Here is a 24,246-nt window from a genome sequence, read left to right as displayed (position 1 = left end):
AGCATGACAACTTTCTTCAGCTATTGATGAAGCCCTGAAATTTCTCACTAGGGTCAGCATCTTGCTTAAGGCCACATGCCTTCAAGGAGAAAGCATCATTAGGAGAAAGGCGTTCCCTTCGCATCTGTGTAGCCCTAGAAACGAGAGAGAGAGAGAGAGAGAGAGAGAGAGAGAGAGAGAGAGAGAGAGAGAGAGAGAGAGAGAGAGAGAGAGAGAGAGAGAGAGAGAGAGAGAGAGAGCTCTGATCATGCACGTCTGCCTTCAGGGCTTCAGGTGAGAGCATCGGCGAGTCCATGGCATACCCTTTCCAACTAGTCCTAGGTTTTGCCGCTTTGCGTACATCGACCAGAGAGAGAGAGAGAGAGAGAGAGAGAGAGAGAGAGAGAGAGAGAGAGAGAGAGAGAGAAAATAAAACACAAGTGTGGACCATGCATGAGCGGCTATATAAAATGCAGGCAATAGGAACAAGCAGCACGTTAATCTTCACAAAGGCATAATCTGCACGTGAAGACATAATCTCATCATTTTGCATTTATCAAAACAATCTCTCTCTCTCTCTCTCTCTCTCTCTCCAGTTCCTTCATAGTAAGTCCTGCACGGACCTCAGTTCCACTGAACCTCCAATGAACCTCCAACTCCCAAAGTTGAGAGCATCTTTGACGATTCTCTCTCCCATTTCTTTTTCAGAAAGTGTAACACCTACTACATCCTCTTTAAATTGTAAGACTTTTAATACTAGGTAGTCTGTATTTCAATTTGTCTCTTCAACAAAGCAATCCATTCCGGTGAAGAGTGTGATGCTGTCAACTTGCTTAACAGCGTCGTGCCCATCGTATCGTGGCCTCGCACCATGCAACGCCCCAGCAGGTTTGAAGCTTTGTGCTTCCCAGCAGCGCAGGCTGTGCTCTTTAAGACGCAAGAGCCTGCGAGTTGTAGCGTACACGGGCCTCGATCAAACAGAGCAAACAGTTAGCGGCAACGAGTCGTCAGCGAATGGCACTACCATCAGAGACATCTGCAAGCACATGATTCCCGAGGAGTTCCTGCAAAGGTAAAATGATTGGTCGGTCTCTCTCTCTCTCTCTCTCTCTCTCTCTCTCTCTCTCTCTCACACACACACACACACACACACACACACACACACACACACACATAAGCTGCCACGGCAGCCCGTGTTTCATGCTGCAACATCCCCTGAACATCCCACCACGAATTACGGCTGTCAGGTGCCGGCTCGAGTCTACTCTTCTTCCTCTCTTCCGGTCGGGTGTTAGCATTCCATGTCACCAAGTTGTGACAGTATGGAAGGATGACGTGGCAGCAGCATTGTAGTTTTTATGCTTGTCCTTGCATTTTGGACTGCCAGTTACCAGATAACAGATAATTTTCGAGTGCTAAATGCACTCGGTTCCAAAGTGAGCTGCTATATTTATTAACAGGTGATTTTAGGTGAAGTGAGCCTATAAATTAAAGACTGAGGGTTCAGTTGAACTCAGATTTTATGGGTGGTCTCAGACACACCAGTTGTGATTCAAGAATTATCAAAAAAATAAAGGAATACTGCTAGGGGTGCCAATTTCGGGTCCAACACTTTGAAGGGGAACCCAGTCTTTTCAGTGTTGCACCTAAAAGTGACCAAGTGTGCAGCTCTTTGTTCTTTTCAGTTTGTTTTGGAGTTGCTAAAGTGTGTTCCAGCGGATTTCCCATTGGCATGTGGTGCCGGCCCATTTCAGTGGCATTAAGAGATCAATGGTTTGCTTTTTTACCAAGCAAACTGGTCCTACTCTCTTACATATTTACTACGGGAATTGTTATGGAGTTTGAACGATGTACTCGATTTCTGGTCAAAAAATTTCAAGAGCTTTTTTTCAAACATCCTCAAGGCATTTAACCGAAATTTCAACAGTCTTTGAACTGATTGAGTCCTCTAGTTATGCAACCGGTTTTACTGCCTAATCCAATGGGTAGCTCAAGAGCTTCAATAAGGAATCCGGGAGACTCTATTACTATTCTTCTTGGTGGTGTTTTTCGTTAGACGGTTGTGGGACCTACATTTGGCCCTGCGTTCACTACCTCCCCAGACAATTTGAGAACTGGCACAACTATGATCATTATTCATATTATTTGCAGCAAGTGGCCCCTCCTCAGTGGAAGGCTTCCATGGATGTTGGGTCTAAAGTAAAGTTCTTCAACTTCTCTGGTGTTTAAAACAGAAAGAAAGCTCTTCATATTCTTCAATAGTTTGACAATAGCTACTCTCTCAACAATCACATAGAATAATTCAAGATTTCTTGAGCTGCGCCCTGCAGTGGTGCAATGCGTTATCTATCAAACCTCGTGCTCGGAGGAGATGGCAAAGCTTCAAACTTTGCACTTCTGTAACATCCTTCTTTGAAGTACAATTGCTTGAAGCATGGGGCAACCTTAAGATGATCTCCATCGACACTTTGGAAGGTTTTAATCATAGATTTTGGGATGTGTATTTACGGGAATCTTTCTTAAAGGGCCTATCCTTGTAAGATTACTATGAGTGTTACACTATTGTTTTTGTAACAAACTGCTGACGTGTCGACCTACTGAAGAACGGAGCTACCGGCCGAGGGGCTTAAACCCTAAGAAGAACAAGTAACAGAAGAAGTGTCACAAAGTGATGACGCGGTTGCCCTAGAGCAAAAACCCTAACCCTAATTTCTGCCAGAAACCCTAACTGCTGAAACCCTAATTCTGGAAACCCTAACCCTAAAACCTGCAAACCCTAATTTTTGCCAAAAACCCTACTTCTGGAAACCCTAACCCTAAAACCTGCAAACCCTAATTTTGCTACCAAAAACCCTAAAATTGTAGAAACCCTAACCCTAACCCTAAGGGCAGATTTTCGTGTTTTGCGTTGGTTGATGACGTGGCAGGCTGTACGGATTTCCGTAATTTACACTGGCAGCTTTTGGCTTTGCTTTTGGACCAGAAGCTTTTGAGTTTTAAAAGCTTTTTACTGTAACTGCTTTTTAGGCCAAGGGCCTTTAAATATGAGGCTAGGGCTCATTCTCTGGCATGCTTCCTAACGAAGGTGCAGAGTCTGGAGTACCGGCTTGTATTGTGTTGATGCAATATAAAGAAATACCAAAAGGGGCGCCAAGGTTTGGGGCCAATACTCTCTGGGGTGGAATTCCGCCACTCCGTGTCACGTGTCGTCTCTCTTTCAGTTCAGTTGTTATTGAAGTGCTAAAAGTCTGTTTAATTTGTTCTTTTCTATTGGCACGTGGTGTCCGCCTTATGACAGTGGTATCAGAGCATCAGGCGTGTGCTTTTCTGAAAGCATACCGGTCCCACAAAAGAGCAGACAAAGCTTTATTTGAGGTATCTTTGCCCTCCAACCCGGACTTATTAGCCCTCGAACCCGGACTTATTAGCCACTCCCACCCTTACTTCATCGCGCATTGGGCGCGCTCCCGTCTTCACCGCTCATGTCTTACAGGGCATAAGCCAATTAAGATCACTTGCAAGAGAAGGATCCAGATTTGTTTCAAGTCACTGCTTTTCTCAGAAGCAGTGCCATGCAGATGCTGATGTCTACAGCTACCAAGCAGCATACTCCAAGTACTTGGCAAGCTTTCAAGAAAATTTTTGCCCGAAGTTGTATGGTTTCTGTCATCTTCCTTTGGAGTGCAACTTTTGGCTGAGTGGAGTATCGTGGAATGCTTGCTATGGAAACCCTAGCAAATTATAACTTGAAATTTCTTGACATCTTTCAGTAGATGTCCCTTCACGATCAGATGACCTTGGAGGTCTAGTGCGATTGCTATATTGGGACTACCATCGCCGCCAAAGAAACACTGTTTGTCCAAGAGCTGATGGACCATGTTGTGCTTGGCTACGACCCTATGGAATGAACCTAACCCTAATTTTTGGTGCAGGTTCCAGGATGGAAAGTCGGTCGACTTTTCGAGCTCGGCTGATGTCGAGATTGCTTTTTTAAAGTTTCAAATCTGTTTGAGAACTTGTTTGGTGACCCTGTTTGGAATTTGTTTGAAGTGGATGCTATCTGTTTTGAACCTGTTTTGGTGCCGATTTGAATTGTTCGACTCTGGTTTGATACTGGTTTCAATGATTGGTGATTTTACTCCCGGGTGGAGAAGTGAGAAATGATGTTTGAAAATGCTTGTTCATACTCATGGCCCGGATGTTGCTAAACTGGGAAGAAAATAATTCTAAATGAATTATTGGATTTATAAGTGAGAGGGTTTTCTCTCTTGGAACAACAGGAAAAATAATTCTAAATGAATTATTGGAATTTTAAGTGAGAGGGTTTTTCTCACTGGAGACATCCGAGTACAGAGTATTCCTAGTGCGTAGTTCAAAGTAATGACGGAAGCACTGAGAACGGGAATATCTGTAAGGCCACCAGGAACGGGTACTTCTGATGTGTCACATCGGATGGGTGACAGGGAGCATCGGAAAGAAGTATCCGACCATCCGGGAACGGACATCTTTGATGCGTCATAGGATGGGTGACATAGAGCATCGTAAAGGAGATTGTACCGTAAGTTTGGTAGGAAAGGACTAGGTGATGGGTATTCCTGATGGGTCACAAGGTGGGTGACGGGTGCATCGGAAAGGGAATATCCATAGTCGGGAGGAAATTCCGAATTGTGTTAGAATTGTGCACAAGGAAAAGCAAGCACTTGAATGAAGATGGGTTCAGAGGAAACTTTGAGGAAAAACAGATGCTTTCTGAGAAAGCAGGATTGCTTTTCGGGAAAGCAGATGCTTTCCCGCGAGGAAGTTTATGTTTGCATTGCAATTGTGCGTGTGATTGCATCCAGGGACGCCTGGGAAGTGCTGTTGAAGCATTGTTTTTAACTTATAAGGTTTTATTGAGTTTTTGGGCAGGTTCAGACTATTTTTAAAATATGCCGGCCGCCCACTTAATAAGTGGGCAGCCATCTAATAAATAAGGCAACAGATCAGCCAGCGTTTTCTCTCTCTCTTTTTCTGGTAGAACAGTAGAGGGAAAAAAAAAAAAAAAAAAAAACCCGGCCGCGATCTCTACGCGAGCAGCTATTCGTGCCCGTGGCTAGGAGCTATAAAAGCATCACATGCCCTCACTCAGAGGGAGAGGACTAATCTTTACAAGGAGGAGATGCTGCTGCAGATTTCAGCCGTAAAGAAGACGTTGCCGGTGATGCCCATGGCTGTCCCAAGTGTACCAGATGTCTCCAAGACCCAGTGCGCGAGTTCCCTCGCGAAGAAGTGCCTACGAAGCGTGTTTCCATCGCGACAAGTTGCTGTTTTTCTCTGTTTTCAGCCCATAAAAGTCGTAGACGGGGCTGATTTACGAGAAGGAACCTGAGAACACACCTCTTTTGTGTGTAGGATTGGAAGAGAGGATTTTCTATGGAGAGATCTCTTCCCAGGAATTGCTTTTCGAGAATCGAGTTGCGTTTCGAGCGTCGAGACTTCGAAGGTAACGATTTTCATGTTCTGATCTTTGAGTATTTGATTGTAGGTGTACTTCCTCTTCATGAGGGAGTAGGAGCAGAGGAAGGCATGAGCCTCTGTAGGAGAAAAGCGCTTTGAGGAACTAGAGCCAGATCAGCCCAAGGGTTTTGTACCCGAGTTTGGGAAGTAGATCCACGGATCGGAGAGAGGTAGTCTCTCAAGTTGTGATCCGAAAGTTGGGATTCCCAAGTAAGGACTTCGCGTCTGGAAAAGCAGAGTTGTTCTGTGGGAAGAGGACTCTGGAAAGAGAGTTGGAAAAGAGTTGCAGGGATGCCATGCCTTGAGTCTGGAAGGTGAGATTCAGAGGCGAGAACCTTGATTCTCGAGGAATTGGAATAAGGAACGTAAGTTCCTTGGAATAGGGTTTTGCCCTAGGAATCGGAAGCTGAGGCTTCCAGGAACCATCAAGTCTTATTCTAGAACGAACGTGGTAATACGTTCGGTTCAAGTGCTTGTATAGACTTCTCCTCAGTAATAAAGATACTATTACGGGGGGGGGGACCAGCCCATCTTCTGGTCCCCAGTACTGTGTCGATCTTCTCACTCTCTATCTCTCTCTCTATTTATTTCTCTCTATATCCTCTGGCTTCAGTAATAAGTGATAAATCCTATTTATCCGAATGTATTTTATATTGTTATGCGCTCCCGTTTGTGACACCGGACCCTTGTGATTCTTTGCAGGGAGAGTATTGAATGATTGAAAAGTGTTGTTTTTACTCATGGCCCGGACCCTTGTGGTTATTTACGGGGGGAGTATTGTTGTTGTTACTCATGGCCCGGACCTGGATGGTTATGCGGGAGGAGTATTAAGAAGTCTGAGCAGTGGCTACTCTCAGCACCTCCAAACCGGGAGGAGTATTAAGAAGTCTGAGCAGTCGCTACTCTCAGCACCTCCAAACGACGCAGGCTGCGGTCTGGGGGCGTTTGGTTGTAAAAGGCCTCTATATCTCATGGCCCGGACCTTTTTAGGTTATTTGCGGGAGGAGTGATGAGGGAGTCGTTGAACAACTCATGGCCCGGACCTGGATGGTTATTTGCGGGGGGAGTGTTCATTGGCGGCTTTATGTTTCTATGTCTTGTAACATGCATATGTGAGCATTTGTGTTGCATTGTGATGTGCCAACTACTGAATATTCCTAATTGGATGAGATTGCTTGGGTATGTAATTTTAGTGCATCAAGATACCCGTGGAAGATCAGTACGGTCTAGGTGTGATGGCTAATTTTACTACGCCGGAATATCAAGAGTTCCGATATGGACGAAAGGAGAAGCTAACTCCTTGATCAAAATAGCCAAAAGGAGAAACTAATTCCTTGATCAAAAGAGCAGAAAGGAGAAGCTCACTCCTTAATAAAAAGAGCAAACTGATTTTCCCTCGGAAATTTTTGAGCTAACTTGAGTTGTTTTTGCAGATATGCTGTAATCGAGGACGATTACTTTCTTTCAAGAAGGGGAGATGTAACAAACTGCTGACGTGTCGACCTACTGAAGAACGAAGCTACCGGCCAAGGGGCCTAAACCCTAAGAAGAACAAGTAACAAAAGAAGTGTCACAAAGTGATGACGTGGTTGCGCGAGAGCAGAAACCCTAATTCTGGAAACCCTAACCCTAAAACTTGCAAACCCTAATTTTTGCCAGAAACCCTAACTATTGAAACCCTAACCCTAAAATCTGCAAACCCTAATTCTGTTGCCAGAAACCCTAAAACTGCAAAAACCCTAACCCTAACCCTAAGGGCAGATTTCCGCGTTTTGCACTGATTGATGACGTGGCAGGCTGTACGGATTTTCATAATTTACGCTGGCAGCTTTTGGCTTTGCTTTTGGACCAGAAGCTTTTGAGTTTTAAAAGCTTTTTACTGTAACTGCTTTTTAGGCCAAGGGCCTTTAAATATGAGGCTAGGGCTCATTCTCTGGCATGCTTCCTAGCGAAGGTGCAGAGTCTGGAGTACCGGCTTGTATTGTGTTGATGCAATATAAAGAAATACCGAAAGGGGCGCCAAGGTTTGGGGCCAATACTCTCTTGGGTGGAATTCCGCCACTCCGTGTCGCGTGTCGTCTCTCTTTCAGTTCAGTTGTTATTGAAGTGCTAGAAGTCTGTTCAGTCTGTTCTTTTCTATTGGCACGTGGTACCCGCCTTGTGACAGTTTTACCATCACCATTGCAGGAGTATTGCCTGTCCAAGCAAGTCACCACCATGCAAGAACTTATGCACTTTGCACCGGTCGGTTATAAGTTAAGAAAAGGTGAACTTACCTTTGAACCCGAGAAGACCAAGGAACCTCCCATTGACCAATCCAATAAAAAAAGTATCACTGGAGAACTGCTGAGTCTGGCATCTCAACATCCTCGACTCACCCCAAAACAAAAGGAAACTCTTTGACAAGAAGGTAGCTGATTTGGATGTTTCAAGACGATTGATACTCTTATCCGCTGTCCCGAGCATACAAATTCTCTACCAGCCGGCTGCAGCTATTGGACTTGTAGTGGATGTTTATGGAGTCATGGCTGCTTTGGATTCCTCCAAGGAACTATGCAAGCCCAAGGCAAAGGGAGGCTTCACCGGTGGCATTCTAAAACGCTTGTAGCGGAGGGATCCTTGATCAGCGGCATCCAATGTCCTCAGGCACAACATTTTGAAAGGCACTGCTAGACCTTAATGCATTTGCGCAGCGTATTGAGAGGCACCATCTTGAAGGTGACTCGACCCGTAGGAGATTTGCGGCTCGTTTTAAGGACGTTTTGAAATGCTGCTTGCTTAGGGCACCATTTTGATGGGCGTCTTGAGATGCTGTCCCAACAGCACAAGCTTCACCATGAGCGTTTTGATATGCAACTATGGCATCGGACCTCTGCAAGTTTTGAATGCAAATCATGTTCCAAGTTTTGAGGGTCATTCTTGAGAAGCCTCGGCAAAGATGAACCAAGACTAACACCAACTAAAGGCTATGGAAAGATCGTCCACCACCGAGTTATTAGCGGCCTATGCATGGACGAAGTTCTCAAGGAAGCCGTCGATTTTGTTTGGCTCAGGATTTTGAAGCCAAAAGCAAATGCACGAGTTCACTAGAGGATAGAGGCAAAGGCAAGCTTGACAAGGACAACAATACCAATACCCAGTTAGCTGCCTCGGTACTCACGAGGTCCGACAACTGTTGCTATAAATGTGACACGACGCTATGTCTGGCTTGGAAATGCAAAGCCAAAGGCAAAAGCCAGAACTCACAAAAGGACAAAGGCAAAGGCAAGCTGGATAGAGATAATGGTGATAAAGATTTGAGAGTGGCCACGAGGCCAGATTTCTAGTCATGAGGCAGTTTGCCGCCACTAGCTTCAGCGAAAGAGAGGCTTGTGAGTGGCAGAGAGAGGCATGTAGTGCTCCCTACAAATAATTTGGACCCTTGTGTTGGAGTTCAAGTTATCGGTGTCTGAACCCGTGGGTCAGAGTTCAAGGTTCATGCATCTGGGAGGGAACCAATCAGACGTATCTAAAACACTATGGATGAGTGCGCTAATCCATTGTTGTTGGTCAGATTATGGACAGGATGTGTTTCAAAGTTCATTGTCTGGAAAGTTTGGATGTAATGTGTTCAAAGTTCGCAAAGGGGGGTGGATCTACAGTTCAATTTTCTAAATGTAACCGATGCTCAAGTTGGCATTCTTCTAAGGTAAAAAGTTGAGGGCAGCATAACCGAGGCGTATCTCGGCCGGTGCTGGGGTTTCCATGGTAGCTTCTTCATCAACTTGGTCTCACTGCTTATGTCCACTATGAGTTGCAGAGAGGGTGTTAAAAGTTATGGCATCTCAAGTAACTTGCCCAATGTGATTCCAATATCTATTTTGGCTTTTAGGTATTTATTTAACTTATTTGTCAAAGTCTAGGTATGGCAATTTTGCTAAGGTGACTATATAAGTACGCCTTGCCCCCATTGTATAAGTATCAATTTATTGCCAAGGTTGGCTGTTTCAGCAGTCTCTCTCTCTCTCTCTCTCTCTCTCTCTCTCTCTCTCTCTCTCTCTCTCTCTCTCTCTCGTGTATTCTCCCCATTGCTCTATGCTTCCGCATCGTCGACTTCGACACATTATGCATATGGCATGCTAACATTGTCTACTGGTATGTGGTGCTACGTTAGTGTACGATCTAAGAGAGGGGTATGTTCCAAACTTCAAGCTCATGTGAGACAAAATGGCACTGCTTCAAGCGAGTAATGAGCAGCTCAGATTCAAGCATCGGGAGAAATCTTAAAATTGAAGTAAATTTTGGTCGAGTAATGAATAGCTCAGACCCGAGATAAGAATCGAGATTGGGAGAAATCTTAAATTAGAAGTAAATCTTAGTTGATGCCAAAATTCAAGAAAAGGGCGAAGGAATGGTGAATTCAGGAACAGTCTCTTAGAAGTCTGTCGGCAACAACTAAAGGACAAGAGATGGACGGTAATGCCCTTATATAGATGTCACTGATGAAATAAAATCACCTCACTGGTGCAGTGGTGAGTTTTCTTGAGACAAAATGCTACAACCATTCTTCTCATATAAGGCTTTACCGTCAGCCACAATACCCATGATTATGCTAAAAACACATAACCGTAAGACTTCTAATCACAATCCTTTCGTTTGTTATGGAGACTGGAGTGGCTTTCTATGCAACAGATAACATTGCACAAAGACTCAACGACTGAATACGTGGAGTGAGCTATACATAGAGAAGCTCTTGAAATCTATAGATTCAAAGACAAGATCTTTTCCCATCGAGGACTATTTGCCAGCTCGTCCCCCTCCAGCCCAAACTTCGAGGAACCCTTCTGGCTGCTTTCAAATAAAAATCTAGAAGATCCCTCTCTGAACCTATCTTGAATGATAAATACAAGTATCTCACTAGGTGAATTATTTTCACTTGATCACAATCTAGAATTTGTCTTGACCCTTTCAAAAGAATCTGTCTTCAATCTAGAATTTCATTCCATAGTCAACTGTCTCGATCCTATACTTGTTCAAGCCTGATTTGTAACCTTTTTCAAAAAGTGCTTGCAAATCATGCAACTTTTCTACCTTGTACAAATTAAAAGTTTGTATGTTTTTAATATCTGTCTTTTTATAACTGAAAAGAAGGTTACTAAGAGATTGTGCAAATATCATAAGTGACTAAGTTGTGTTTAAGGTACTTATTCTTGCTCGTGCCTTCTTGGATTTTCTTTCTTCTACCTCTTTGTCTTCCCCCTTGGTAGAACATTGTGCTTGAACTATTCGGATTTATGTTCCGCAATTAATGTGATAAAAACGTGATTCATAGCTCTTAAACCATGAAACTTGTGAAACGTTTTGACGAGACGGCCAAAATACGAAACTTGCTTTAGGTCACAGGTTTCGTAGCTCTGAAACCCTGAAACCTCAAAACCTTGAAACATTTCAGTAATACAGCCGAATTGCGATTCTTGTTGAAACAATCGAGATTTTGAGGTTTCAACCTTTGTACCAAGGGCTTTGTATTCACTAGTTTTGGATACTATTTAGTGACATAATGATACGACTGTCACAAGACGGGCACCGCGTGCCAATAGAAAAGAACAGACTGAACAGACTTTGAGCACTTCAATAACAACTGAACTGAGAGAGAGAGAGAGAGAGAGAGAGAGAGAGAGAGAGAGAGAGAGAGAGAGAGAGAGAGAGAGAGAGAGAGAGAGAGAGAGAGAGAGAGACGGAGTATCGGAATTCCACCCCAGACACGGAGTGATGGAATTCCACCCCAGAGAGTATTGGCCCCAAACCTTGGCGCCCCTTTCGGTATTTCTTTATATTGCATTATCTCAGTACAAGCTGGTACTCTAGACTTTGCACCTTCTCCAGGAAGCATGCCAGAGAATGAGCCCATGGCCTCATATTTAAAGGCCCTAGGCCCGAAACCAGTTTACATGAAAAGCCTTCAAACTCAAAAGCATGTGGTCCAAAAGCAATGCCCAAAAAAAATTGCCAGCGTAATTTACGGAAATCCAAACAACTGCCACGTCAGCAACGCAAATCGCGGAAATCCATACAGGCTGCCACACGTCAGCACGTCAGCGTAATTTTCGGGCTGTCCATTCAACTGCCACGTCATCAGTTGCTGCGCAAGTCTGTGTGTGTGTACCCAGCCAAGCTCTAGGCGCAAAGACCCTTGAACTTGCTGGATAGTCTAGAATATTGGACCATAATCGACTAGACCAGGCTAGATCTGGCTAGACCACTCCTGCTAGATAGAGGCTTGAGAGACTAGACCAGCTAGACCTAGCTGGACGAGTCGAAGATGGACTAGACCAAGCTGGATGAGGGTGAAGCTGGACCACACAAGCAGAAGAATTTGGCGATAGGAAACCAAATCTACCAGATCCAAGTTGATTGCGGATAGTGTGACATAAAACATCTCAAGGTTTTGTCCATTTCAGGGTTTTAAGGTTTTGAAACATTTTGTTTCAGAGCAAGAAAAAAGTGAAACGTGTTTTGTAATAATGTGTATATATATAGTTTTTATTTCATAAATATATGTAATACAAACACAGATACACATATGTGTACATGTATATGTATGCGTGTCTGTACACAAAGCACGCCCACATCTATATTCATAAGCGCAAATATATAGGTATGTGAATGCACGTATCAGTAAGTATAGGTACATGCACATACATACATATACATTTATTTCTTTCTACACATGCACACACTCTCAAATATGCATAGACACGTATACAATTAGAGCGATAAAGGAAGTTAGAGATAGAGAGATCGAGTGCCCATTGTCTTGAAGCTTGGGGAAAGAAAAAAAGAAAAAAAGAAAATATCAATTTTTTTGCATGAGAAAAAACCCAAATCTATTCTTTCGGTTGTGTGTCTACCAAAACTATATATTGTTGTCGTCACAAACTGCTGACGTGTCAAGTCACTGAAGAACAGAGCCAACCTTCATATAACAGAAAAGGGGCCTAAACCTAAGAAGAACAAACAACAATAGAAGAAGAAGAAGAAGTCCTACCAACTTATGGGACCCCGTTCGATGGGGCCCAAGTGACATAAAGGAATTAAAATAAAGCAAGCTAGAAGAGCCCAAGGCTCAACAGGAGCTCAAGGCTGTGGTCTGGTGTAGCTCATGTAGCTCTCCAGGGCATCCTCCACACGAATGCCCCCTTCGGGCTTATTGCCACCTGTGTGAAAAATGTGGACATGAAGACAAGGATTGCTACTACCTAAAGAGATTGTGACAACTACAGCGGAGCCTTGCTCCTACTCTTCCACAAGGGTTGGCACCTACAATCTGCTTTGATACCAGTGAAACGTGGGCATCATACCCCTCTCTTGAAGAGCTCTAGAGTGTACTCTCTGCATAGGAGCATTGCTTCTGAATTACCACCCAACCATAGGAGTCCTCTTTATAAAATAGGCCCTCCCCGTTTACTCTTGGCCGGACAAGACCCAAGGCTTTGGTGTGCCGGGCGGGCTACACACCTGTATGGCCATCCTAGGCCTCCTGAGATTCCGTGTGGACTCCACCCCCAAGCTATGCACGAGCAGTGTGCACTAGGCACCCTACCTGCGCGTGCCACCTATGCTCCATGGTCCCGATGCTATTGATGACGTGACAATATGTAGTATGCACTGATCCAAAGAGAAAAACCTACAGCCGAAATTATCTTGAAGAATACCTTTCAGCAAGTATCGCTCTACGACATGCTCCGACTAGATGCAGGTTGTTGAAATGACGCCCTTGCAGTTATTCAGTCGCTTTACCTGGGAGCACCTTGTCCCCCTCCCCTTCCTCTCCTTCCTTGGTTTGTCCCTCGTGTGCTTGCGAGCACCAGTCTTCCACTGCATGTGGATATGTGTTTGGCAAAGGTTAGTAAGGTTATGTCTTCTAAGAAAAAAGGATGTTTTTGGGGACAAAATAAAGGCATGAAAGATAGCAAACAGGAGGGAGCAAAGGGAAGAGGAAGAGGAGAGATTAGAGTGGCTTGTGTAGCCTTAGATGGCCATGTGTTGGCTTCAAGTCTTGTATTTACTCCTGTGTATACTAGCTTATTGTATTTTATTGTCCTTTTGTCCAGGGCGGAACAGCTGGGTTTCATTCACCCGACAAATGTACAAGCTGAAGCATTGCCGGCACTTCTGGCAGGGCAAGATTGCATACTTCAATCCCAGGTATTGCTAACTGATCTTTGATATCATATTAGTGGAGATGGTCACAACTGCAGGAGCAATCTTGTCACCCTTGTGCTAGGTCTTGAAGAGGGTAAGTTCAGGAACAGGTGTATCATCAAGCATTGACCAATTTCAAAGCTGGCAGCACTTCAGTATTTGTGCACCAGATGAAAGATGTGCAGGGGTCAGCAAAATATGTCTTTTCCCTGATAAGAATCAAGATAGCCTGGTCAGCATAGAGAACTTTACTAGACAGAGCTAGAATAAATTCATGTATGTCAGCGTTAAGTCCAGATACTATCAATGTATAATGAAAGCAGATTGCCTTGTAGTTGTCATTGTTCACAAAACTGGTGTGAGAAATTGAGAGTAGGCTCATGATTATCCCAGTGCTGGCATTGGAAGAACCAATACTGAACGAAAAATCTGCAAATGCCTGGAAATGAATGCATGAACTTTGTCTTGAGCTTCCATCAAATCTTATGGTTCTTGTACGATTTGATTGTCATGAATGCAACCCTCATCTTTCCTTGCCTTTTGCAGTGTGGTAGTGAGATTTGTGTCATTTTATCTTCAGCATCAGCGAATGACTTTGCGATGTTTGATTTTACTGATTTTTTTTGTTCATTTCTTTTCGAGGCACAGTTTTTGTTGGTTATTGTAACACTGCTTTCATGAAGTTCAGGTTGTTTAAAGGAGCTACTTTCTCGATGTCTTGCAGACAGGATCTGGAAAAACACTGTGCTATCTTTTTGCCATACTAGCAAAAGTAAAAAAGACCAGAGCAGCAGTTCAAGCCATTGTGGTAGTTCCTACCAGGGAGTTGGGCATGCAGGTGCAAAGTAGTGGTGGGCTCTTAATATCTTTTTTGGGGCTATGCAAGCCGTAAGAACATGATGAGGTGCTTATTATTGCGTTCATTTTACTTTCAGGTAGTACGGGAGGCTCGGAAGTTAGGTAAGCTAAGTGATCTGGAGGACAACACCACAACTACGACCAGTAGGGAGACTCTAAATATTATGTCATTACTTGATGGTGGATCATTAAGCAGGCAAAAAAGCTGGCTTAAGGTATACAGGCATCTGCTACTCACGCTATCTAGTCCACCCATATTACCCTTGAAGTCTTACATTTTTTGGTGGAGTATGTGGCTCATACTACAGAAGTATCTGGAATGCTCTTTATGAGGCATTATGAAGCATTGACAGTGTCTAAAGAAAATCCTGTAGTGCTATCTCAATTTGAGATTCACAGGGCTAAACCATCCGCTTTCAGCATGCATATAAGCAATCAACCTTTAGGTTTCTCAATTGTGACCTACACTGTTCTTATAAAAACCTAGTCAATATCTACTACTTCTTTTGAGACTCCTATAGATGCACAATATATTTACTCTTCTCCCCCTTTATGTGATGCTTGCTGCAAGTGTGGCGTCCCTTGCATTATGGTTTCTAAATTCTTTCATAGACAGCTAGTATTTTTTCTATGTTATCCACCCTTGACTCCATGGTAGTCATTGTGCATGGCTTCCTCGGCCTTGGGGTCATGCAATTACCCTGCATGGATCATCGTGCTCAGGAAGGAGCATGCCCAATGCGATATGCCGGGGCTGTGTGTGGGTGTGTATGTTAATTTGGGTGTATGAGGGGGGAGAGAGAGGTGTGTGCCAAGAAAATTAAAAAAACGTCTCTGAGTTATGCAAAGAAAAACTGAAACTTGTATGACATGTATTAAGAAAACCTGTGCGCACGTGTGTGTGTGTGTGTGTGTGTGTGTGTGTGAAATCTCTATGAGCATAGTCAGTTTGCTGGAATTCTTGATGGTGAGTTGACTCTGTTATGGGATCTTGGTAGATCGGTCAGGCAGGGATGCCCTTTGAGTGCTATGTTGTATGCTATTGCTACACATCCCCTGTTGTTGTATCTGGACTCCTTAACGACATCTGGCCATTTACATGGATTGGAACTGCTATCTCGTGATCATTTTGTGGCGCAAGCGTATGCGGATGATTGCATGTTTTGGCAAATCTAAATTGTTACCATTGCATCAAATGGATTGGCACTCTGTATTATGGCCAAGTGAGATAGTGAAGCCTGATCAAATTGTGAGGCATCTTGGCCTATCCAATGGCTTGGTCAGTTAACAATGCAAAATTGTTGGATTGGGTCAAGAATAAATTGAGGTCTAAATTACACTATTGGAAATTGTCTACTTGGCCGCTACATGTAGGACTTTGAATAGTGCAGTCCATCTTGGTAACATCCATGCAATTTTTCCAGCCGATGTTGCATTGGCCACCCTGTTGTCTTCGCGCCTTCATGTTTGAGATTCTGGAGCACTTCTGGTCTAGTTCCTAGAAAAAGGCCTGCGTTTGCTCTCGATGGATAAGTTATGTACTCCAAAGCGTTGTGGTGGTCTGAATATTCTGCATTTGTGTTATCATGGTACAACAAGAAAGGCTACTTTGTTGTTATTGCTGATTGAGCAAAAGCAGCCGTTGACGCAGATGTTTGTATTTCTGTGCTCTCATGCGGTTTCTACACCGGCCTTTGGTCATTGGCAGCCGTCGTATTGGGATCTGGTTTTTGGTAAGTTTGAAGCCACAATACCTGGATGCCCCTTTGCTTCCAGTCTTGTAGCGGATTGGAAACTTAGAGATGAGGCTTGTGGAAACTCACTCCGATTGGAGAGTTTACATTGGAGTTGAGTTTTTGATCAAACTCTTGTTCAACGTTGATGGATAGGCGCTCTCATTCAGACAGGCTGCTCTTACCTTCGGGCTTGGGATGCACTACAGGTGCATGTGGGGCACCATTAAGGATTTGGTTGATTTGGTATCTTTTGCTTCGCCACTGGTTGCCGAGAATCGAATTTGTGATTGGATCTACGTTGGTTCTTCGATGCGTTCAATTTATGTAGAGAAAGTGTATTGCCATTTTGCAGTCATCTTCCTGGATTCAACAACAATGTAATAAGGTATGGAGTATGAACAAGAGTGTTACATGGTGACAAAGTAAAGTTATGAAAGTGTGGCATGCTAAGCTTCCTTCGAAAGAGCGACTGTTTATGTGGAGATGCATTGTTGGGGTTCTCTCGACTGGCAAATTTTTGCGATCTCGAAGATTGGCCTCGTTGCAATGTGTCGCTGTGGTGCAGCCATTGAGAACATTCGATGATTATTGTGGTCTTGTTCTCGTACGCAACAGTTTGTGGATTGCATCTCTGCAGCCCTTCGCACACGTTTCCCTGGCATGCAGTTCGGTAGATCGTTCTGGATCTTTGGAGTGCTTCCGCCATTGCTTCGGCCGTATGCATACTTTTTCGGCTGGTTTAGATTCTGGGTGTTATGGACAGTGTGGAGAGCACGCAATTTTCTTACGTTTCAGCAGATTCAAGTAGAGTATGTTTTCTTCATCAAGACTTCTCTCCAATTGTCTCTTTGAGTTGCCTATGACTTGGATGAGCTCCCCCCGGTCATTACGAGCTCTACTTTGACTGTTTCTAATTTCCTGTTTTGTTTTCAGATGGCGTCCCAACCAGGGCTTGCCAAAAACACTTTTGTATTGAAGAAAATAAGGGCATACTAAAAACTAATCGACTGTTAGGTCAAAATTTGAAGCATTCCTAGTTTTCTTATTCTTCAAACCATGCTCAAAATCTAGCTAGAGTGTTGTAATTCCAACTCGTAGGTGTCTACTTTTAGCTTGAACTTTCCTCCAGTTTGGAGGTTGATCAAGGGCTCAAGATGCACGACTTGACCATGCGTGTAGAGTAGGTAAACAATCTTTGATTTTCATCAAGCTTTCGTTTGATGCCTTCGTCATATTTGTAGGAGTAGGTCATCTGTAGGCTGGTTGCAAGGAGAGGGGACCATCACAGTGATTGTGGGGCACCCCCCTTATTTGTTGTGATGTAGCCATGCACATAGTGCTTTCCCATCTGCTAACACTAGCAAGAGACACCATCTGCTAGGAGATATAGCTATGGAATTAATTTGTATCCCTTTGGATTCTTCCCTCTCTTACGACTTATGCCCCTTAGGATTCTTCACCCTTTGTGCCAATTGTGCCCCTTTGGATTGTTTATTCTTTTGCCCTGTGCCCCTTAGGATTCACCACTTGCAATGCCTTCGTGAAGCTAGTGGAGATTCTTCATGAAGCCACATATCATTCCAAAACTATAACACCTCCTACCTTCAAAGCTCACTGTGTTGAGATTGTGTTATCACGATCACTATGGGAATGAATAATCTCGATGATAGTGTAAATCTTTCAGAATCTTCTTGGTGGATCCGCATGCGGCATACATCCTGGCAAGTCACTGGCATATTGTTGCTCTTCTTTCAGTGTCATGTTGGAGACTCTCTCTCTCTCTTTCTAGCACCACATGTCGGTGTGCGCCCTTGACGGTAGTTCAAGGCACATGAGAAAACACACACACACACACACACACACACACTCAATTTCTCTCTCTCCCTCTCTCTCTCTTTTTTAAAACAAATTGCACCGATACTTATATACGTAAGACAAAAAGTTCTTGAACAATTAAAGTACAAAGTTACCCATGATTCCAATTTCCAACACCAACAAAGAAGTGGAGGGCGTGATTTGTCAAAAGGCAGCTTCCTCAACTTAGGAATGTCTGATGACAGTAGCTGGTTGTGGCAACAAAGGCCACAAAATTCGGACGTTTTAGGCTTGCCAAAGAATTATGGAACCCCCTGTGAATGAAGAACAACATTGAATTATTGCACTAGGCTCAATAAGCAGGATCATCATCTGCGGGTGCAGCCTTCTTGGATTGTGGGTTTTTGTCATTAGGTTGAGGAGGGATAGGGGAGGTGGCATTGTTGCTGTTGTCAAGCTTGTCATTGACATCATAGTCGAGATCAGGAGACTTCTTGATTCTTGCCCTACCTGCTTCAGCCATGGCTTGAAGGACAGCTCTACTGCTGCCCATGCACAAACCAAACCTCCCACATTGCAGTGTCGACCCAAGTCCACCACCTTCCCCATCCTTCTCCTTCCTGTCCTTGCCTTTTTTTAGGCATACTCTCTCTGGCTAATCTCGATTTTTATCTCTATCACATGCTCTCTCTTAATCCTGGCTTGAATGCATTTCTTTATTCTGTATTGCGTGGTAAACAAGCTGCATATGCTTTTGTTTATCAGACCCTCACGTTTGCCAACTGCATGGAATAGATTAATGAGATCCATCAATGTATCTACACTACCAATCCGAATCATACTTGTTTCCTGCAGGCGACGAACTATCGAACGGGAGGTCCTCAGACTTGAAAAAGCAAGTGAAGGTGGCCGCAGGACCGAGGGAAAGATCCTACTAATGCCCTTGCATAGTCTTGTTCGTAGGACCGCATAGGCATTCATTGCGCAGGAAGAGAAGCAAAGGGCCGTCGTCCTGCAAAAGTCAAAGGGAAAATGAGATGGCGTGGGCTGATCCATAACCTGCTTTGTACCGCCGCTGTCAGCAAGACGTAATCTCTCTCTCTCTCTCTCTCTCTCTCTCTCTCTCTCTCTCTCGCACAAAAAGCGCGCCGGTGTGCGCACTTTATGGCAGTTCAAGGGCAGGTTCTCTCTCTCTCTCTCTCTCAGTTTATGGCAGTTTACTGTTCAAGGTAGGTTCAACTCTCCTCGTCGGATAGATCTTTAAGGTCTCTTGGGATAGTTTCCTACGACATTAAAATTCTCTTGTTTTTAGCTTTTCAATCACCCAAGTGTGGTAGATTGGTTATGCCATTTTCCTCTTGAATAAAAGGTCTTGAGTTCAACTCTCCTCGTCGATTCAGAAAAACGTGTCTCAGCTTAATATCGTGCCGTTTTCAATTCCAAAAATGCCGGTTGAGAGCAAGAGGACAAGGAGAAATTCCGCCCCAAAATAGAGAAAAGTAGTGCAAAAACTCAAAAAGATAACCTAATTTGCTAAAAAACTTTCTTCAGAAAGTCAAGGAATTTTTTTTTGTATGTTTCAAAAAATGATTTTTCCTGAACATTGATGAGTAGCTACAAGCCTAAATATGGTGCCTATGGCCATCAAGTCCCTAATAGCTTTGCAAGAAAGTGACCCATTCATCCTTAGTCGATTTGACAGGATGGATGGGGTAATAAGTTTGTACTTTGGAACATCAAAAAGAAGCTTATGGTAACCTCATCAAACAAAACCATAATATTGTGGACCTTCTCCTTATGCTTTCCCTTGCTCCATTTCTTCTGCTTCTGCTTGCCCAATGCCGCCTCCTCCTTTCTTTCTCTCTCTCTCTACCGCTGCACGCCGACGTGCCATTCTTGAAGGCAATTTAGATGCCAACCAGGTGTTGCGGCAAAAACGTTGCAGAATACACAAACCGCCACGAGAGCCTCTCTCTCTCTCTCTCTCTCTCTCTAGCATCACACACCAACGTGCACCCTTGAAGGCAGTTAGATGGCAGCTAGGTATCGCAATAGAAACGCTGCCGAATACAAACCGTCGGGGATGACAGCTTGTCGGCTAGACACTAGTTCCCAGCATTGGAGTCGAGGTTCTGGAGGGGTAGCAGTCTTATTCAGGGAGGAGTTGTAGTCGCTATTACAGATTGTTCGGAGAGATGACTAGGCGAGATACATGTGGGTGAGACTGAGAGCTAAGACGGGCAGATTCTTATACATTGCTATATGTTACTTTCCCCCTAGCACATCAGTCTATACCTCACCTAGAGGGCAATCCCCTTTCTCTATACTTGATGATGACCTATGGGAGTTCTCTAGAGATGGAGATATCATTCTCTTGGGAGACTTTAATGCCAGGATGGCCAACTCCCAAACGGTATTTTATGATACCTCTGAGGAGATGCTTAGAGAGATGGATATATCGGAGATGGGGCTTGACAGACACTCACAGGATAGAGAGCACACAGAGTATGGGAGATATTTCATGGAGATGACGACTACACATGGTTTGGCCATACTTAATGATCTAGAGATTTTTCCTTCGTCTGGGGGATTCACATGCTTTCCACATAGACATGGGGCCAGTACAATGGACTATGTCATGACTTCACCGAGATTCATCTCTAGTGTTCAGGATCTCAGTGTGGGACCTAGACCTGTTGGAGTAGCAGCGGACCATGCTCTCCTGACTTTTTCAGTCTCTTTCCAGTATAGTGCCTCTCAGACACCACGGAGGATTGCACACACACGGTCTACTTTTACACTAGAGACGGACTCAGTTTATGTGGAGGAGATTTACAGGCGGATGTGGGCAGCCGAGCCTGTATATACCGTGCAGGAGATCACCACTCTATTGACAGAGACCTTGCATGGGGCAGCAACAGAGGCATACCCACACACTCAACCAGATCAGAGAAGACGTTCTGGGAACATGCCTTAGAATAGTTGGTATGATGAGGAGTGCAGAGAGATGAGAGTTCAGATTCAGAGCGAGCTTATACTTGGAGTCATTACATATAGATAGTCTCGGATTGCCCTTCGGCATTTAGTGCGACGGAAGAAGCGGGCCTTTTTAACCCAGATGGAACATGATTTGTATCAGCTCTTTTTGAGTCGAGATTCAGGTGAGGCCTGGCGTCTCTTCCATGGGCACTCACCTCCTCCAGTGATTACTTCTCCCGAGATTTGGGGTCAGTATGCAGCATCATTATATACAGTACCTGGGCAACCACCATTACCAGACCCTCTAGAGCCATGTCTAGCCACTAGTACCTTCTTTACCACTAGCCACTAGTACCTTCTTTACCACTGAGATGGTGAAGAACGCCATTGACAGGATGAGGACTAGGAGAGCATATGATTAGGATGGTTTGGTGGCAGAGCACTTGATACATGCTAGAGATTTATTGTCAGAGGTTCTTGCGCGGTTGTTTAACCGTGTCATGTGTGAGGGACTACCCGAGTCTTGGAGATTATCTACTATTGTACCTCTCTTCAAGGTAGGGGACCCCACGGTGCCAGGGAACTACCGTACTATTATGATAGGGCACACATTGGCACGGTTGTATGCATCCATTCTTGAACAGAAACTGAGTAAATGGGCAAAAAATGAGGGCATACGAGTAGCAGGACAGGCTGGATTCAGGAGGGGTTTCTCCACTTTGGACCATATTCTTACACTCAGAGCCATTATTGAGGAGGGTCGGGCACATGGGAGACAGATGCATTGTTGCTTTGTGGACTTCCGCAAAGCATTTGACACAATGCTGAGGGCCAGATTGATGCGCAGGCTATTGAAGTTGGGAGTACCCACAGAGATCATATGGGGGATCATGGCTTTATACGGCTCAGTGACTGGCCAGGTACACACTCTTGAGGGGATTTCTGACATTGTTCATTCCACTATTGGAGTGAAACAAGGGTGTCCTTTGTCCCCTACACTTTTTTGGTATGTATGTAGATGAGGTCTCTGACTACATTGACAGAGAGGGCGACAGAGGCGCTCAGCTAGCAGGGACATGGATCCCTTTATTATTATATGCTGAGGATATTGTGTTGATATCAGAGTCACCAGAGGGCATGCAGAGACAGTTGGATGCATTGCACAGCTTTGCAGAGGATAGTGGATTGTCTGTGAACCTTGGTAAAACCAAGGTTATGGTGTTTAACACCACACCAGAGTGGGTCAAGAGATCGGCACCTACACTCGTATATGGTCAGGACACTGTGGAGTATACAGATGAATATACATATCGGGGGGTGGTATTCACGGGACCGAGGCTTACTCTGAGGAGAGCAGCAAAGACTAGATTTTCCAGAGCCTATGCGGCATTGGGAGGGCTAGAGAGGATGTGTTCGCAGGTTCAGTTTCAAGAACCACGAACAAAGCTATGGCTCTTTGATACTTTGGTTGCTTCAGCTTTGCTTTATGGGGTCCAGGTTTGGGGACCATCCGTGAATCATGACAGTTGGAGGAGCATGGAGAGACCCTTGGTATTTATGATATCCCGGATGATTAGAGCCAAGGCCTCCGTACCACATGCGATTATTCGAGCGGAGGTAGCCGCCCCTCCTATAGAGATTGAGGCTCTTACCATATCAGTGTCCTTTATGCATAGTCTATGGGATACACATAGAGGCAGATATACTAGAGCACAGGGTTGTACCCACATTCATACCAAAGGCACCCTCATTGACAGGGCGACTGAGCTCGGGAGATCGAGACGACCACGACCGAGACACAGGAGCACACTCCATCGACGGAGACTCCAGCAGAGGATCAGAGGCATTCTAGCACGACACCCAGAGTGTCATTGAGGGCCTATTCTACATTTTCACATTTCACATTTCACACTTCATTTTCAGTTTTCATTTTTTACATTCAGTACTTTTTGTACTTGTACTTCAGACATTGTATTAGATTCACCACTTTGTATCTGATGGTCTCATAGGTCATTTTGGCCTTTTGAAGACGTTAATATATCATTTCATTTCATTTCATCTCTCTCTCTCTCTCTCTCTCTCTCTCTCTCTCTCTCTCCACACACGCCGGCGTGCACCCTTGAAGGCAGTTTAGATGGAAGCCATGTGTCGCGATAGAAACACTGCCGAATACAAATTGCTGGGGAAGATGAGCTGCAACACGGGTGTGCTGGGAAGTTGGCAACGCATGACCAATGCTGAGTGCAAGGAGAGCCAGTTTTTGACGAGTCCCCTATCCTTGCATTCCACCAGTGTTTGGGTAAATCCATTGAGTAAATTTAACCTATATTTTTTGCAATTTAACTCTATTTTCTTAAACTTTTCAAGTGGATTTTCTCCTTCTCTATTATAAGGCTAAGCTGAGGTAAACTTTTCTCGAACACTACATTCCACTCTCCTGTTCACACAAGGGCGGTAGTAACTCAATACGCCTAGCATAAAAGAATAAAAGAACCTTTTTAAATTAAGGTTTGAGGAAGAAAACCTTGATACGAGCAGGTTTATTCAAACTAGAGGATGGAACTTGCAAGAGTTTTTTTTTTTTTTGTGAGGGGGACATCGCCTCACGTTCTGTCGTAACTTGCTAGTGTGTAGATTTGTTGCAACTGCATCTTGTGAACGCCTCTCGAGGCACATGAGAAAACACACATGCACACACATAGTGTACGTTATCTAGATTGAAGGATTCTAAAGCATTCTAATTTGTCAGCCTCTTGCCATTGGACAATTACTTTGAAAAAACATTTGAATATGGAGTCCCGCTGAGGCCTGCACTCCTTATATATATGTATATATGTATAAGCTTGCTCAAGGTATATAGAGCTTATTCTTTTCCTTTTGCGATTGAAGTGAACATGCTTTAAAACCTTCTAGGCAAAAATTTGAGAAGGTTTCACTAACCTTCTCCCTTATTTTTGAGAATCCCCCCCCCCCCCCCCCCCCAAAAGCACGCTTGAGGAGGCTTGGATAAACTGAACCTAGCTTTTCTCGAGTCATGTTGAAATTATCACACACACACACACACACTCCCTCTCTCCCTCCCTCTCTCTCTCTCTCTCTCTCTCTCTCTCTCTCTCTCTCTCTCTCTCTCTCTCTCTATCACGTGCTCTCACTTTAGCTGAGCGCGCCGGTGCATGCTCCTAAAGATAGTTTTCATTAA

The 24,246-nt window shown here is 44.2% G+C and overlaps 1 protein-coding gene across 3 annotated transcripts in view; it reads left to right on the top strand.

Annotated features, from left to right (window-relative positions):
• The first annotated feature begins 742 nt into the window (after positions 1-742).
• Positions 743-24,246, top strand: part of LOC147451891 (P-loop containing nucleoside triphosphate hydrolases superfamily protein) — a 78,564-nt gene continuing 55,060 nt past the window's right edge. The window contains exons 1-4 of one of the 3 annotated variants that reach the window (XM_086517778.1): positions 743-1,051; positions 13,569-13,662; positions 14,384-14,497; positions 14,595-14,732. In XM_086517778.1, coding sequence (XP_086373904.1) covers positions 798-1,051; positions 13,569-13,662; positions 14,384-14,497; positions 14,595-14,732 — 600 coding nt within the window. In that variant the 5' untranslated portion in view covers positions 743-797. The remainder of the gene's footprint in view (positions 1,052-13,568; positions 13,663-14,383; positions 14,498-14,594; positions 14,733-24,246) is intronic. The other 2 variants (XM_086517777.1, XM_086517776.1) reach the window with 2 other exon arrangements.

The sequence above is a fragment of the Adiantum capillus-veneris genome, chromosome 8, assembly GCF_014529385.1.
Source record: "Adiantum capillus-veneris isolate H3 chromosome 8, ASM1452938v2, whole genome shotgun sequence".
NCBI classification, from domain to species: Eukaryota; Viridiplantae; Streptophyta; class Polypodiopsida; order Polypodiales; family Pteridaceae; genus Adiantum; species Adiantum capillus-veneris.
This window is presented reverse-complemented; position numbering and strand designations above follow the sequence as displayed.